The sequence below is a fragment of the Caretta caretta genome, chromosome 4 (assembly GCF_965140235.1).
Source record: "Caretta caretta isolate rCarCar2 chromosome 4, rCarCar1.hap1, whole genome shotgun sequence".
NCBI classification, from domain to species: domain Eukaryota; kingdom Metazoa; phylum Chordata; order Testudines; family Cheloniidae; genus Caretta; species Caretta caretta.
Genome location: NC_134209.1, coordinates 37,559,037 through 37,577,297, shown reverse-complemented (window position 1 = coordinate 37,577,297; position 18,261 = coordinate 37,559,037). Strand labels below are relative to the sequence as shown.

The 18,261-nt window shown below is 45.8% G+C and overlaps 1 protein-coding gene across 1 annotated transcript in view; it reads right to left on the bottom strand.

The window, feature by feature from the left end:
* METAP1 (methionyl aminopeptidase 1) overlaps positions 1-7,725 on the bottom strand; it is a 41,248-nt gene extending 33,523 nt beyond the window's left edge. The window contains exon 1 of the mRNA XM_048846672.2: positions 7,550-7,725. Coding sequence (XP_048702629.1) covers positions 7,550-7,663 — 114 coding nt within the window. The 5' untranslated portion in view covers positions 7,664-7,725. The remainder of the gene's footprint in view (positions 1-7,549) is intronic.
* Between the last annotated feature and the right edge of the window lie 10,536 nt (positions 7,726-18,261).

The window sequence follows — 18,261 nt, the reverse complement described above, 5'->3', positions numbered from 1 at the left end:
ACTATAGATAAGCTTGTGATAAGAACCAGCAGATTACAGAAAGAGGTAAGTGATGAAAAAATTGCCTAGTTTGTTTATGCAACAAACTTTTCTCCTTTCCATATGTTTGAGAACCCACACTTTATTAACATGGTTCAGTCATTAAGACCAGGATATAGTCCACCCAACAGAGCAGATATTGCAAGCAAACTGCTGGATAAAGTATATGAAAGAGAAATTGAGCAGCGTGCAAAAGGTCTAGAGGGTGAAATTGTTAACCTGAGTCTTGATGGGTGGAGCAACATCAATATGATCCTGTTGTACATGCTTGTGTGACAACAGAAGAAGGATATGTCTTCCTTACAGAAAGAACTGATACATCAGGAAATGCACACACAGCAAAATACTTACAAGAAGTAGCAGTAAAAGCCATAGCAAACTGTGGGGAAAAAAATTCAAATGTCTACCACGCAGCTTGGTCGCAGACAATGCTTCAAATGTATCCAAGATGAGAAGAAATTATTTAGAAGAGAGTCCCAAGCTAATAACATATGGTTGCAGTGCTCTCATTTGATGCACCTCCTAACCAAAGACTTCAGTGTTCCAGAAATCAAGGCTAATGTTATTGAAATTGCAAAATACTTCCATAACAACCCCTTTGCAGCAGCTGCTCTGAAAAAAGTGGGCGGAACCAAGCTAACTCTCCCACAAGACATGCGACAGAACTCAACAGTGGACTGTTCTGATCACTATCTCAAACCTGGCCTAATCTGATGACAGTTTGTGACTGAAATCATGAACACATAGATGGCACCGTCACAGCCAAAGTTGTCAACATTGGGCTTAAGAGAAATGTTGAACACATGCTGAGTACCCTGAAGCCCATTTCTGTAGCCTTGAACAAAATGCAGGGAAATAGCTGTCTTATTGCTAATGCTGTTGAAATTTGGAAGGAACTGAGTGAGATCTTAAAATGAGAATATGCAATGACAGAGTTAAATTACAAGCATTAAAAAAGCAAATGGGACAAGCACTATCTCCAGCTCATTTTCTTGCAAATACTCTCAATACACGGTACCAGGGTCAAACCTTAACTGCTGAAGAAACGGAGTTGGCTATGACATGGACATCCAGCAATCATCCCTCCATAATGCCAACTATAATAAACTTCAGAGCTAAGGGTGAATCATTCAAGAAATATATGTTTGCTGATGATGTTTTAAAGAAAGCAAGTCACTTAAGCACTTGGATTCAGAGACTATTGAAGTGATAATCTCACTTTTAACTGCAGTAGCTTCTTCTGCCAGTGTAGAAAGCATACTTTCTTCCTTTGGACTAATACATTCCAAATTGAGAAATCGTCTGGGATCTGAAAAAGCAGGAAAGCTTGTTTTTCTTTTCCAGATCATGAACAAACAGGAAAACGAAGGTGAAGACGACCGAGTTAGCTGCAGACGCCAATATTTTAAGTTTCTCATGTTGACCTGGCTGACATAATTAAAAAAATTAATCAATCGACTATTTCATTTAACTATTTTAGTAAAACCATTTTAACAAAAACAAACCTGATTTTAAGAAACTTGAATGTTTAACTAAATTCAAAAATTCATATGCTTGTTATGTTAAAGTATTATAGGTTTGCTGTTGAAGAAAAAAATCCAGCATACATAACATTGTTGCTTTAGTTAAATAAAACAATGTAAATGTCTGTCTGGTGATGTTCTCCCCCTAATACAGTTTAGTAAGAAAATCCTCCAAATATTAATCAATCTGTTGAATTGGAGGTCGTTCACCTCCCAATGACTTCATAAATATCTGCTTCAATTACCTTTGGCAAATGAAATAACCAAACAATCGTTCATTTTCTGATATAGCTGTAAAACTAATCTGAAAAGTTTTCAAAATTAATCACTTTAAAAATGTACACAGTGTGTACCTTAAAAATGAAACCTACATATATCTCTGAGTTGTGAAGAATATGTATTAAGGTTATAACAACCAACAAGAATGCACTTCTGTAGAAATCCATGATTAAATCAAGTCTTCCTGACTAGTGATTTAAATCAATTTGATTTAAAATCAAATCCACCGTGCAACTACTTAAATATTGCAGATCAGGAATCCTAGGATCTAACCCAGCCTCGGAGAGGCAGGTACAAGTGTGGTGTAGTGGCTATCGCTAAATAATCTAATCACATATATTTAGCACATCAATTCAATCTGAAAGGCACTGCGGCTAGTAGCTAAGACTTGGATATGCCATATAGCCCCAGGTTCTATTCCCAACTCTGCTTGAGGTGACTTGCGCAACCTTGTCAAGGAACTGGCCCCGAAATGTATTGTCCATTTTACTATACTAGTACAGTAGTCCAACAGTTAAGCTGCACACTCCGTTTTAAAACCCGACTTAAGCTGCGCACAATATTCAAAAATTGCCTACAGGACTCATTGCAAAACTGTGGAGGGTTGAAGGCATTTAAGCCAGCTTTTAGTTACATGAATATGAACCAAAAACTTTTTTAAATGCACAAATGTGAGAATGAATTTTTTTAAAAAACACAACATAAAACAGTTTAGCCTTAAAATTTCATACTCTTAAATACATAGTCCTCATATGGTCACAGAATTATAGAAACGTAGGGCTGAAAGGGACCTTAAGAAGTCAACCTGAAGCAGGATTAAGTATACCTAGACCATCCCTGCTAGATTGTTGTCAAACCTGTTCTTAAAACCCTCCAATGATGAGAATTCAACAACCTCCCAAGACAATTCATACGGAGTGTGAGCTTTTAAAAGTTTGAAAACTTTTGGTTTTGAAATAAAATGTGATTAATTAGGAGAATCACAGGGAATTTAGCTGAATATGTAGTAGCTGAATTTCATATGATTTTTAAATCTAAGTAGTGCTGAGCCTGACCATTACTTAGAAGAAAAGGAGGACTTGTGGCACCTTAGAAACTAACAAATTTATTTGAGCATAAGCTTTTGTGAGCTACAGCTCACTTCAACGGATGCATCCGATGAAGTGAGCTGTAGCTCACGAAAGCTTATGCTCAAATAAGCTTGTTAGTCTCTAAGGTGCCACAAGTCCTCCTTTTCTTTTCACGGATACAGACTAACACGGCTGCTACTCTGAAACCCATTACTTAGAAGGAAGATCTCCACAGGAATAAGAAGTCTATGGAATGTGTGTACTCTTTGTGCATTTATTGTTCACATACCTTAAGACTGCATTTCTCAAATGCAGCCTCCATGGCAGCATGCAGCCACCAGAATTTTTTCTTGCAGCACAGCCTCATGGGTGGTGACGGGGGGCAAAGCAGCAGCCCCTCCCCTCTGGAGCCACAAACACCGGAGGAACAGACAGCCGGTGTGAGTTCCCCACCTTCCTGGAGGTTGTGGATCTCAGGCTTCCGGCTTCAACTCTGGGTGACGGGCAGCAGGCTCAGGCCACGCGGTGGCTGGCCAGCCATGGGCTCCAGGCTTTGACAGTAGAGCCATGTGTTCCATCCCATGGCTGCTGGGCTTCAGGCTCACCACCCCCACTCATCGTCCCTGGCCCCCACTGCCACACCCTGCCCCTCACCCATCCACCCCATCACCCCTGGCCCTCACTGCCTCCCTACCTACATCCCCATCCAAGGCTTAATTTGTCTCCCAGCTGATTAAATCTGCTGTGAAACCTGATATTTGTATGTTTGTAAACATCACTTTTCACTCCCCCCCAGCTAGCCAACAAGTCTGGTGCTGTGAATAGTGATATTAACAAACCTATAGATATCACTTGTCACAGAAGCAGACTTACTAGCTAGCAAGTCTAAAAAAAATGCGCAACCAAAAAAGCGAAAAACAAACAAAACAACAACAAAGACAAGAACATGCAAAACACCTTGTGTTTCTATTCTGGTTAGGTCCAGTAAAGAATAGAGATAACTATTCATTATTATTAAGTCTGCAAATAAAAAAAAACCCATCCTACATAAATAAATTACTATGATTTGGACACATGTGCCTATTTCTTTTCCCTACAGTTAATTAAGTATTTTAAGAAAAATTTCCATAGCGGCCACCAGTAAGAGTTGAAGGCCGCACTCTGTGGCCACCAAAAAATTTGTTGCGAGAACCCCTGCCTTAAAGAGGCCTTTGCTACTACTACTAGAAAAAACAGATCCTGCTTCAGCTCCATGTATCAACCTCCTGATCTGGGGTACCGAGACACCTGTTTCAATTTGCTACTGGGAAGGATTAATCACAAATAAGGATAATCATTCTTTAGACAAAGAGTAAAAATGCTTTGTACTTTTCTAGCACCTTTCATTCGAACATCTCAAAATGCTTTATAACTATGTTAACCCTCACAATAACCTTGTGAAAAAGTAATGAATATGTACCTTGACTTTACCCACCATTAAAATGAAGCAACTTTTGGTGTAGAACAGAGTAGCCGGGTAACAAAACAGATGGATATTACCCAACAGTTAGGACAAGAAGCGAAGAGGAATACCATATTCAATTGAAACTGAAAGATTAATTTTAGATAGACTAAATGGGCCTAAGACCATGAAACAAAATTCAAGAGAAGGTCAGACAAATTCAGAGTAACCATTTGTAGGGCAAATTTCTAAAACCTCCTCTCTCTGAGAATGAAAGGAGAAATAACTTCATTTACAAGAAAAGTGACCTTTACAGGGAAAGGAGAAATGAAGATGACTACAGACCTCTAGGGATCTCGCCATCCAGATATAATTTACCTTGAAAGTACAGTTCAATACTATGACTTTGGGCACTACAGAAAACGCTAAAGAGATTAAAATGTTTAATTTCCTCACTACTCTACATTTAAACACTCAGCTTTAATATTGCATAAATTTAACTGTTTGAATTGAATTATATATTACTACTTATATTTTTAGACATTTTCCATAGTGGGCAGTTCTATAAATCAGTACATGCATTTTTATATGAGGACACACGGAATATCCTCTCCAGCCTATGCCAAGAGCAAACAAACTAGTAATCAGGAACAATTTTGGAGTGTGAAAATATGCATTGAATATGAATGGATTCAGGATCTTCCTAAGGAATTTATTGTTTTCTCTGAAACTTTAGGCCTGAATTTTTCACACCCCTGAGTGATTTACTTAAGCCCACCTAACACTGGGTGCAATGGAAGAACTCCTCCATTGACCTAACCACATCCACACAGGGAGATGGATTAACTACAGCAACAGGAAAACACCTTTCATTGCTGTAGGAAGCATCTGCATTACAGAACTACAGCGGCACAGCAATAACTGTGCCTCTGTAGCTCCTTGCAAGATTTCCTGGCTTTTAATAACACCTAGGTTTTTTATACTGTTTTTCATCCATAGTGCTCAAAGCACTATTCAAAGGAGGTGAATGTCATTATCCACATTTTACTAATGGGGAAACTGAGACACAGAGCAGTGAAGTGACTTGCCTAAGGGTTATCCAGCCATTCAGGTGCAGAGCCAAGAACAGAAGCCAGGTCTCACAAGTCCCAGTCCAGTGCTCTAACCATTAGGTCACATGGCTTTTCTGTGTCACGTGATTAGAAAATAAGTTGCTGCACTATAATTTTGAGTAATTTTCCTTATATCTTACAACAGTACTTGGTATTCCAGTAGAAAAGTAGAAAGTAAGAATCCCTTTACTTCTACAGACATTCTGCAGATTGGAGAGAGAGGGAAAAAACCCTACAGATACTGCTAGAATTTCTCCACAGACTTTTATTGAATGGCTGCTCACTTACAATACATTGTATTCACCAAGCAATATCTATATACATACCGAAGATAAATCTGTATTGCCTGTTTTGCACAGGGCAACAGCTTACAATGGGTAGAGACCGTGGAGCCAATCCCACAAATCCTCTATATGCAAAACCCTCATAGGAACAAGAGAATCAGAAATACCATTCCAAATCAGACCAGTGGTACATCTAGTCTAGCAGTCTGTCTCTGACAAGGGACAGAACCAGATGCTTCAGAAGATGATGCAGGATTCTATAGCGGATAAATATGCAATAACCTACCTATTTGGGAAGTTTCTTCCCAACTCCAAGCAGTTAAAACTTGGCTTATACCCTGAAGCAGGAGGATTCATGTGCCTTATAAATAAATGTATCAATGCTATTTTTCTTATCATCAATGATACTTTTGACAATTAATTGCACCCATTAATTATGCACCAAAATATTACTATTTGTTCACTGACGTCAATGGGCGAGGATTAAACTGTTTGTTTTACTGTTTATTTTACATTTTTCTAACTTAGAAAAATATTACAATTGTAGTAGTAACTGAGGCCTATCAGGTTTGCTTTAAAAAAAAACAGAGGTGATTAACCAACCCTGAATTATAGTTATTTTACCTTAAATCTGCAAAGGCTATAACATATTTTCTAAGAGCTTGTTTAATTAATGTACTCAGAAAAACAGAAAAGCCATATTTTCAAAGCAGTAAGTCCATGTTACCCTAGGCACAGAAACATTTTTAAAGCAATTTGATTTTCGGGTTCCATTTTAAAGTATAAGCACATACTTTTAAAGAGGATACCACAAATGTGAGACATGGAGAAAAACTCTTTCATGCTACAATTACTCTGGCTACACAAAATTGGAATATTACACACATATATGGGACAATAGAGGCAGATTTACACAGAGAAAATCCAGTCCACAGCATCTAACTTCCTACACAATAACAATGTGATTTCTGTGAAAATAAAAGCGAACACTACCTCACCTCCCATTGACATGCCTCATTCCCTTCTTTCTGAAATGCACTGTGAATCTGACAGAGCAAGCTGAACTGCAAATTAACTTGCAGTTTATTAAGTCCAGCAAAAGCAGATTGGGGGAGAAGGAAACAGATAACAGAGCTGAAAAGAGATGTAGATTGGTGAAGTGTAATAGTGAAAGACACAAAAGGAGAACTGTTTCAGCATTTCCACATGCTTGCATCCAGCCCAGAAGCATGGCCCCGAGTAAAGTACCTTCCTACAGGGTCTAATTTTCTGGTGTGAACTTTCCTCTAGGGTCCAAGTACAATCTTTCCCGCACTTCGCCTCTGCAAACGGAACACACCATCCAGCCCAAGCCTATAAAAACCAAGCGTGTGTTTCTGCCGGTCCATTGTAAACGCGGATCTCGGGGCGAAAGGGGGCAAAGTTGGAAGCCGCGCGGCGAGGATCAGAGGCCCATCCGCTCCTCTCTCTCTCCCCGAGTCACACACCTGCCCCCTCTCCCCACCTGAAAGCGCCTGCTCACTGCAACCCACAAAAAAATCACAGGACTTCGCAGCCACACGGAAACTACGGCCAGCGCCGGAGCAACGCAGGGAGATGCCGGGGGTCCCCGCTCAGAGCGGGCTCCTCGCACCCCACCGCCGAGAGCCGCGGAGAAGTCGCAGCAGCGGCGGGAGCCTGGCGGGGGGGTGTCCGGACAGGAAGCAGAGCCCTGACCGCCGGCGCCGCCGCGTGAGCCCGGGCGGGAGGGCGGGCGGGCAGCTGGCGCCCCCCGGGGCGGAGGCCCCCGGCCGGGGCTTACCTGGGAGCAGAAGTAGGAGCCCTGGATGCCCAGCTTGATGCAGGTTGGGCACTGCAGCTTGGCCTCGTGGCTGCACCCAGCCGTTTCGCACACCCGGGTCTCCACGGCCGCCATGCTGCCGCGGCCACAGGAGCGACTCAGCAACCGGGAGGGAGGAGCCGGCGGGGGCCTCTGAGTGAAACGGGGGCGGAGCCCCAGCCGCGCCGGCGCCGGCGCCTCCCCTCGCCTCTCACGTCGGGCCGGGCTGCGGCGGGCCTGGGCCGCAAGCGGCTCAGGCTCTGGCGCCCTGCCAGAGGGGCCGGCGGCGCTCAGGGGCCCGCGCAGCGCCCCCCACCCCGCCCCCCGAAAGGCCCCCAGCCCTGCCGGTGCTCCCCGCTCCGCGCGCCTCTGAGCGGCCAGGCCGGGTCAGAGCGGCAGCGCCGAGCCCCGCCCGGTCCGCAGGGCTCGCCGCGCCAGGGGATGCTGCGGGCCGTGACAGTCGCTTTGAGCCCCGACGGACAGCCGGGTCTCCTGGTGTCTGGCTGCGGCTGGGGCCTGTTCTGCCAACCAGGGAACCAGGGGCGCTGGAACCATTTGTACAGCGGGGGTGCTGAGAGCCATTTACCCAAACCGTAAACCCTCATGGAAACGGTTTCAGGCTAGTTCCAGCCCCTATTCCGGGTGCATCCCCATGGTCTCCCACTGGCCTGGCGCTCCTATAAAGGGCAGATGGGAAAGGTGATGTTCATAGCCTCTCACCTTGGGCCATGTGTGGGCACTATGAAAAGATGTTCCAGGGTTCCCTTGCTGTGTTGGAATTGGCCTGGCTGTAACATGGCCAGTAGGCATCAGCTAGCTTGCAGGTAGGGTGACCAGATGTCCCTATGTTATAGGGACAGTCCCGATATTAGGGGCTTTTTCTTATATAGGTGTCTATTACCCCCCCCCCCCCCCGTCCTGATTTTTCACGCTTTCTGTCTGGTCACCCTACTTGCACACAGCACAGCACAGGGAGGCAAAACTGCAGCTAGGACACTGGCGCAAACTCCTACTCTTATGAAAAGTTAAATAATTGTAGTTGGCACTTTATACAGCCTTTTGCATCCAAGGATCCCAAAGCGCTTTCGATAAGTTGTACAAAGTGTAATTATTTAATTTGACATGAGAGAGAAACTAAGACATGGGGGCCTTGTCTTCACCATGAAAAAGTATTGTTATTATTTGCCATGTGATCTTAATGTCCATGTGCCGCAGAGAGACTATATGTTCATAAGGTTTCATATGAAAGACCGACTCTTAGTAAACTGCATGCTTTTCAATATGACTACTCAGACTAATTTCAGAATGGTAGCTGTGTTAGCCTGTATCAGCAAAAAAAAAAACTAGGAGTATTTGTGGCACCTTAGAGACTAACAAATTTATTTGGGCATAAGCTTTCGTGGGCTAAAACCCACTTCATCGGATGCATGCAGTGGAAAATACAGTAGGAAGGTATATATACACAGAGAACATAAAAAAAATGGGTGTTGCCATACCAACTGTAACGAGACCAATTAATTCAGGTGGGCATGACACATGGCTGGTGGGACAAAGGCAGCTACACAGCAATTAAACATCCATAGCTGGCCTGGGTGCTCCAAACCCACTGAAAAGTGTGTCGACATTGCCGTCTAGATGCTGACCGCCCCCACAGGCCATCAGTTTGTAACACCACCCAGTTTGGCATAGGAGCACCCAAGCAAAAAAAAAATTGGGGGTGATCAGCACTCACTGGGATGACCAGCTGTTGGCAGCCAGGGATCAACTGTTTTCCTGGTGCCTCGGCAGATGAGCTGTTTCCTGTGGGTAGCCTGCATGCAGCTGCAATCAGCTGTTTGGTGGGCAGGCTCAGATCAGCTGTTTCCCACCTCCCTGCTCCGGCAGGGGCTGAGTGAGTCTCACCAAAAAAAAAAAAAAAAAAGCTTTAGGGTTAGATGTGGGTGGGAGTGCTGGGCTATCAGCAGCAGCACTGCCAGCCCCTGCTAACCTAGGGCCTCCCCACACCTCTTGGACTGATGGACATGGCGTCCACCTGTATGATTGCTTCGTGCCAGCCAGGCTCGACTCGGGCCACAGCAGGCATCAGGTGACCCAAGGGAGCCCAGCTAGGGTAGGGCTGGGTGCAGTGGTGGATTAAGTGGAGGAGAAGCCCTGGACCCATCAGGAGCTGCACTGGAGGGAGGTGGAGGGGGAGGGAGGAGAAGCCCTGGACCCTGGCAGGAGCCACACTGGAGCGGGGAAGGAGGAGAAAACCCGGACCCCGGCAGGAGCTGCACTGGGGTGGGGTGGGGTGGGGTGGGAGGAGGAGGAGAAGCCCCGGACCGCAGCAGGAGCTGTACTGGAAGGAGGAGGAGAAGCCCTGGACCCCGGCAGGAGCCGTGCTGGGAGCAGTGGCAGAGGAGAAGCCCTGGACCCTGGAAGATGATGTGCGGCTGAAGTCCACGGTTTGGGAGCCCCAGCCACTGTAGTGGCAGAAGCTGCAGGGCTGAAGCCCTGACCCCACTCTGTGCAGAGCTGGCCTGAACCCCTCTCTCTCTCCTGTCCCCCCTGCACAGAGTTGGCTCTCACTCTCCCGCTGTGAAGAAATTCACATCTACCCACATTGGTATCTCCTTTTCCCCCATCATCACACAGCCATGAATGGATTTAGCCTAGGAAACAGGGTTAACATGAGCCCCATTTGGCAGGCGGGATCTAGGGCACACAGAGGTGAAGTGACTTTCCCAAGGCTAAGCAGGGAGACTGTAGCAGAGCAGAGAATCAAACCCAGAACACCTGAGCAGGGGTGCTTTAACCACTAGGCAACTTTCTCACACATGAAGGGGGAACCTCCTCTGCCACTCTGAGTGTGTGGGTGGGAGCAGGCACTAGACAGAGCCACCAGGAGGTGGGGAGCAGAGAGAGATGGGAAGAGGGACATGGGTGGGAAGCAAGAAGGGGAAACATCAGGAAGGGGAGCAAGAACTTAGAGAAGAAAAAAGGGAAAGGGGCAGGGAGAGGAGAAAGACTCCTCACTGCTTGTCCTTCCCATCCACCTTCTTCCCACAGCCATCAGTGGCCTTAGCTCCCAAACAGGCCCTAAGCAGGTGTGAAGCCCAGAGCGAACGTAATGTCTTTATGCTGGGATGTTAGTGAAGACAGCTTGTAGCTGAGTGTAATGAGTTTAATATACTGTAATTCATGATAATGTAATGCTATATTTAATTACTATTTTAATAATGATTACATTATTAAGATGCCAATGATAGACACACATTCAATAACAGAATATGAAAGAAGTGTATAAATATGCTGAAAATTGCCAGTTTTGGGGGGAGGCTGAGCCCCCCCAAACACACACACACACCTCACCTTCAAGAAAGGAGGGAGCAGAAAGGAGTGAGCAGTGGGCAGGAGATGCTCAGGGGAGAGGACCTAAGGGGAGGGGGAAGAGTGGGGGCAGGAAGAGGTGGAGTGGGGCAGAGTGAGGGCGGGGCCTTGGGGAAGGGGGCAGAGCCAGGATGGAGCACCCACCGGCAAAACCAAAAGTCACCACCTATGTGTGATGCCATTTATAAGACACTGTTGCACTGGGTTATAAAGCAGGGTGATGCTCAAGAGACTGACAGCTTTCCATGCAGTTTGGGGGTTCCCAAACTGTATTTATAAGCAAAAGTCCCAACTGAATTTATACACAGAAAAGGGTATTTCTCCCCCGTGCTCCTAGAGCTGGCTGATCACCATGATAGGTTTACAAACATAAATGCAGAGTGGACTGGAAAGAGCAATGCTGTGATGAATAAAGGACAGTTTTCCCCCAGGATCACTTTGGACATTAATGGTGTGGAGATTACTCTGGTTATCCTGGGAGAACTGTCTTATCCTGTTTCCCGAGTTAATGAGGGTATCCAAAGGCTACTTGGACAGAAAGGAAGGAACTATTTAACTATTGCCTCAGAACGGCAATGGAGTGTGTATTTGGCCATCTGAAAGGCAGGTGACGCTGCTTGTAGAATAGATTGTAAACTGCTGAAAAAAAATCTTGCGTTAATGTGACATATTAGCAGAGGTGTTGGAACAGAGGGACCTGGGGGTTATGCCCCCCCTTTTTTACCGACCATAAGGGCGAGCGATGATAGGAGGGGGTAGAGAGGAGTGATCGGGGCAGGGCCTTGGGGGACAGAAGAGGCGGTGCGGGATCAGAGCCTTGAGGGAAGGGGCAGCGCAAGGGTGGGGCCTTCGGGAGAAGGGGCAGTGTGAGGGCGCCTGTGACCCCCCCACACACACACTTTTAGGGACCTTCTGTCACTCCTGCATACTAGGGTACAATCCAGACTAAAGAGCAGCTGTGTCACCCCTGCCCTGCAGCCTTGGGTGCCTTACAATGCCTTGCTGAAGTGGCTTCCACATGGGCTACTTAAAAACAGCCTTCCAGCATGCAAGCCACAAGTATGTGTGTAACTGCAGCCTGGTAGCCTCACTTGGGTTACACTCTGGTTCTCGTCAGCCTTGGTATACTGCAGGTAACACCAACACACCCCCAGTCTTAGATTTCCCCCCAGTAATATATGTCCTGTGCTCCCCAGCCCTCTCCTGGGCAATACAGGTTATATTAAGTCCATTATTTCTTTAAGAGAATAATATGCCATCTTATTATTTCAAAGAGTTATTCAGATACTAAACACACTGGAATAGATAAAACAGTAAACAAGTTTATTAACTACAAAGAGTTTTTAAGTGAGTACAAGTAATGTGGCATAAAAGTCAGAAATGATTACAAGAAAAATAAAAGATAAGTTGGTTGAGTTGATTGAGTTCAGGATGAGTTGGTTGAGTTCAGGATCCTGACGCAGGGAAGAAAGGTAAGCAGCAGGATACGGACCCTGGACTTCAGGAAAGCAGACTTCGACTCCCTCAGGGAACGGATGGCCAGGATCCCCTGGGGGACTAACTTGAAGGGGAAAGGAGTCCAGGAGAGCTGGCTGTATTTCAAGGAATCGCTGTTGAGGTTACAGGGACAAACCATCCCGATGAGTCGAAAGAACAGTAAATATGGCAGGCGACCAGCTTGGCTTAATTGTGAAATCCTAGCGGATCTTAAACATAAAAAAGAAGCTTACAAGAAGTGTAAGGTTGGACATATGACCAGGGAAGAGTATAAAAATATTGCTCGGGCATGTAGGAATGATATCAGGAGGGCCAAATCGCATCTGGAGCTGCAGCTAGCAAAAGATGTCAAGAGTAACAAGAAGGGTTTCTTCAGGTATGTTGGCAACAAGAAGAAAGCCAAGGAAAGTGTGGGCCCCTTACTGAATGAGGGAGGCAACCTAGTGACAGACGATGTGGAAAAAGCTAATGTACTCAATGCTTTTTTTGCCTCTGTCTTCACTAACAAGGTCAGCTCCCAGACTGCTGCGCTGGGCATCACAAAATGGGGAATAGATGGCCAGCCCTCTGTGGAGATAGAGGTGGTTAGGGACTATTTAGAAAAGCTGGATGTGCACAAGTCCATGGGGCCGGACGAGTTGCATCCGAGAGTGCTGAAGGAATTGGCGGCTGTGATTGCAGAGCCATTGGCCATTATCTTTGAAAACTCGTGGCGAACCGGGGAAGTCCCGGATGACTGGAAAAAGGCTAATGTAGTGCCAATCTTTAAAAAAGGGAAGAAGGAGGATCCTGGGAACTACAGGCCAGTCAGCCTCACCTCAGTCCCTGGAAAAATCATGGAGCAGGTCCTCAAAGAATCAATCCTGAAGCACTTGCATGAGAGGAAGGTGATCAGGAACAGCCAGCATGGATTCACCAAGGGAAGGTCATGCCTGACTAATCTAATCGCCTTTTATGATGAGATTACTGGTTCTGTCGATGAAGGGAAAGCAGTGGATGTATTGTTTCTTGACTTTAGCAAAGCTTTTGACACAGTCTCCCACAGTATTCTTGTCAGCAAGTTAAGGAAGTATGGGCTGGATGAATGCACTATAAGGTGGGTAGAAAGCTGGCTAGATTGTCAGGCTCAACGGGTAGTGATCAATGGCTCCATGTCTAGTTGGCAGCCGGTATCAAGTGGAGTGCCCCAAGGGTCGGTCCTGGGGCCGGTTTTGTTCAATATCTTCATAAATGATCTGGAGGATGGTGTGGATTGCACTCTCAGCAAATTTGCGGATGATACTAAACTGGGAGGAGTGGTAGATATGCTGGAGGGGAGGGATAGGATACAGAAGGACCTAGACAAATTGGAGGATTGGGCCAAAAGAAATCTGATGAGGTTCAATAAGGATAAGTGCAGGGTCCTGCACTTAGGATGGAAGAATCCAATGCACCGCTACAGACTAGGGACCGAATGGCTAGGCAGCAGTTCTGCGGAAAAGGACCTAGGGGTGACAGTGGACGAGAAGCTGGATATGAGTCAGCAGTGTGCCCTTGTTGCCAAGAAGGCCAATGGCATTTTGGGATGTATAAGTAGGGGCATAGCGAGCAGATCGAGGGACGTGATCGTTCCCCTCTATTCGACATTGGTGAGGCCTCATCTGGAGTACTGTGTCCAGTTTTGGGCCCCACACTACAAGAAGGATGTGGATAAATTGGAGAGAGTCCAGCGAAGGGCAACAAAAATGATTAGGGGTCTAGAACACATGACTTATGAGGAGAGGCTGAGGGAGCTGGGATTGTTTAGCCTGCAGAAGAGAAGAATGAGGGGGGATTTGATAGCTGCTTTCAGCTACCTGAAAGGGGGTTCCAAAGAGGATGGCTCTAGACTGTTCTCAATGGTAGCAGATGACAGAACGAGGAGTAATGGTCTCAAGTTGCAATGGGGGAGGTTTAGATTGGATATTAGGAAAAACTTTTTCACTAAGAGGGTGGTGAAACACTGGAATGCGTTACCTAGGGAGGTGGTAGAATCTCCTTCCTTAGAGGTTTTTAAGGTCAGGCTTGACAAAGCCCTGGCTGGGATGATTTAACTGGGAATTGGTCCTGCTTCGAGCAGGGGGTTGGACTAGATGACCTTCAGGGGTCCCTTCCAACCCTGATATTCTATGATTCTATGATTCTATGAAAACGCTTCTGGTGCCTAACTCAACAAACTATGTTAAATTCAAAGCAAAATTCTTACTTCATGCTTTCAACAGTTTTACTGACCAAACTTCTTAGGTTAGGGACTCTCCCCCAGTCCAATGGCTGCTTCCTTTGTCCCATCAGATGTAGTGAATTGAAGGCAATGGTGGTGGGGATCTTCCCCTTCTCTTTATAGTCCTATCCCCACTTTGACAAGCATTTCCAGCTGGGAGAAAAGTGACAGGCAGTCTGGGTGGAAGGGCACTCTGTGCTGTTTCTTTCTTAAGATGTAGGGGTTTTTGCCCCTGGCCCCTTATCTGCCAAAGAATGGCCACTTAGCAGGTAATGATCCTTCAATCTTGTTTACACTTGGCTGAGGTGTCAGATTACCCTTTGTCTCTGAGGAACTGGTTTGGCCACTCCCCAGACTTCGCTGGAAACCATGCTTTTAGTCATGAACTCATATTATAACTTCACATATAACACTGCTACGTGCATTTTGCCATGATATTATAGGTCAGCAAATTATGAGTTTTTAAATGATACCTCACATGGCATGCCTGTAACAAAATTACAATAGTATGTAGGGTGTCAACACAGGGGTATATTCTGTCACACTGAGATGATAGCTGCATGTATTTCGCACAATATTTATGAGAGAAGGAGAGATGGACTTAATGATGTGGGAGACTGAGGTGCAGAGACTTGTTCAGCAGTTTGAGGAGCCAGTAGGTGTCTACTAGAAAATGGAAATAGCCACAGCAATACTGTCAGGGCTGCTTTGGCTCTGACTTTGGGTCTCATACCTGAAAATGTGCTTCTGTACATCCAGCTGTTCCGGAGAGGATGGCAGGTGGATTCTGTGTAGTGCAGTCCTTGATGGGTGGTAGAAGTAGCATGTCATGGCTCTTCTTATTTTAGCTTCTGTGAGCGTCTTGATAACTTTGTAGAAGCCTGTGACCTATGCAAAATGTATGGATATTCTGTGCAGAATGCATTGACAGCTTTTTATAAATTCATGTGTTTGTATTATTAAACAACAATTATGTAACAACCAGAAATAAACATTTGATTATGTCAATAACGAAACAACTTTAAAGCGACAGTGCAATGGATGACAGAGCACAACAATGGGGGGACTCCAATTCATAGATGAGCATATGCCTTGCCTCTGCCTCTTCTTATTCTTGGGCCTTCCGGTGTTGAGTGGTGGAATTCGAACTTATCAGAGGCATTGGATGGCTCAAAAGAACTGGGCTTCCAGGTGCAATTGTTCTCCCTGCCCTCAGCTTCAGCCTGGGAAGAGAATGGCCTCTGGGAGTATAGCTGCAGGGGTACAGCAGGGAGCAGATGCTGGTGTTCCCAGTACCCTGTACTGTCAGGGGCTGCAGAACCTGGCTCGGTCCTGGTTTCGGACACAGGATTATCTGTGGGCCCAGTAGCAGCATGCTCTGCAACAGAGCATTCTGCTTCTATATTGCCTCCAAGAGTTGCTTGTGCATATCCCTGTCTTTCTCCACATGTATTTTGCCATTGTAGTGCTGGCCATTTCTTTTTCCCTCTCCAACCTCAGATACAACCTCCACCTCTCCATTGTCTTTGGAGTTGTATGGGGAGGCTACAATGAAGTCTGCAAACATGTTATCCTAAGTTTTGTGTTTCTTCCTCCTCAGGTTAACCAGCTGCTTAGCCTTTGACAGAGGCCTTGTCCTTGAGGGTCTGGCTGCTGCAGGTGCCATGGCTGGGGAACTGGGAGAAAAAAACAAACAGTTATTGGTCATAGTCCAGAGAAGTTATGATAACACTTTATGTGTATTTCTGATTTCTCCTCCATGAGATTCATCCCAGTCTTGGGGGAACCTCACAGATGGTATGTACATGAGGAGAGTTAGATTGGGAATTTTGTCTCTGCAGTTCATGCTGTTTAGGTTTGCCATTGTGCCTTGGAGACTGGGGACGCTGGGAATTGTATTCCCAGTTTGGCTTTGCAGTTTTGCTGTGCCTTGGAGGTGCTTATAGAGAGTGTTGGAGGAGTTAGCAGGGGACCGTTGGGGGCAAGCTGAATAGTAATCCCTTCTACATCCCCTTTAGGCTGTCCTCAATGACATTACACTGAGGCAGGTGACTAGGAGGCATAGAATGGCCTTATTCAAAGAGGCAGTGAGATACACTGAAGTTATTCACCAAGACAGTTCCCCCAGAAGTGCTGTAGGAGCAGAAGGGAATTGTGATCTATATTGGGTTGGGGAGAATGACTATGCAGTTATCCCAAATAATGGCTGGAACAAAATTGAGCAATTTCTCAGCCTCAGGTATGTCTACACTACAAGCACTACAGCAGCACAAATGCAGCATTGTAGTGTAGACCAGTGATTCTCAACCAGGGGTCCAGGGCCCTTCAGGGGGCCGAAAGCAAGTTTCAGGGGGGCCGCCAAGCAGGGCCTGCATTAGACTTGCTGGGGCCCTAGGCAGAAAGCCAAAGCCCCACTGCATGGGGCGGAAGCACAGGGCCTGATGTCCTGCCACACGGTGCTGAAGCTGAAGCCTGAGCAACTTAGCTTTATGGGGCTCCCTGTGGCATGGGGCCCAGGCAATTGCCCTGCTTGCTACCCCCTAATGCTAGCCGTGGTTTTTATATGCAGAAAAATAGTTGTTGTAGCACAGATGGGCCATGGGATTTTTATAGCATGGGGGGAGGGGGAACACGCCTTGGAAAGAAAAAGGTTGAGAACCCCTGGTGCAGATGCTTACTACAGCTATAGAAGGGTTTTTCTGTCACTCTAGTATACCTACCCTCTTGAGAGGTGGTAGCTAGGTCGATGGAAGAATTTTTCTGTTAGCCTAGCTGCATCTGCAGTGTGGGTTAGGTCAGCCTAACTACATCACACAGGGCATAAAATTTCTCACAGCCTTAAGCATTGTAGCTGGGTCAACCTAAGTTTTAGATGTGGCCCATGCCTTCAATTCTGCTTTATCTCCCCTGCCAACATGGTGAAAATGCAGAGAAAAATATAGGGTTCTGCACGGATTGTTTGATGCATTTATGGTTCACAGTTTCTCTATGTAAGCCTGTGTAAAACCATTATGAACTTTGCTACTTAAGGTACATTTCTTGTATTGTAGGAATACATGTTCCAGGTCATTTATACCTCAGCAGAGAGCTGTAGTCTTAGTACCTGTGTGGGCATGTAATGCCCATGTCTACCTCATGTAAACTGAAAATACTTACTACATTACTTTTCCTGTAAACATTGTCTCAATAAACAGTTGAATTTTGCACAATTAAATGTTTTCATGATTCAGATATGCTGTGGGAGGGGAGGTGGGGTCGACGCTGCAACTGCACCATACTGCCAGACACCATTTTTAGCTGACAAATGCAACTGGGATTTCATCAGGCAGGACAGATGCTGGGAGAGGAAAAGAAAATAGATAGATGGGTGTGGTGGTATGTGTAGTACTGTGAGCTTGAAAACAGTCACTGGCTGGCCTTTAGCATGACACAGAGCCTTTTGGAAATCTCCAACTCCCATCTCCCTACCTTGGCCTACACTGTCTATTTGCCGCCTCCCCTATATAGGATTTCAAATGGTGACAAATCTGAGAAAGTGTCCCAGATGGAGGTTGAGAAAACCTGGATTTGTGCTGGAAATGGCCCACCT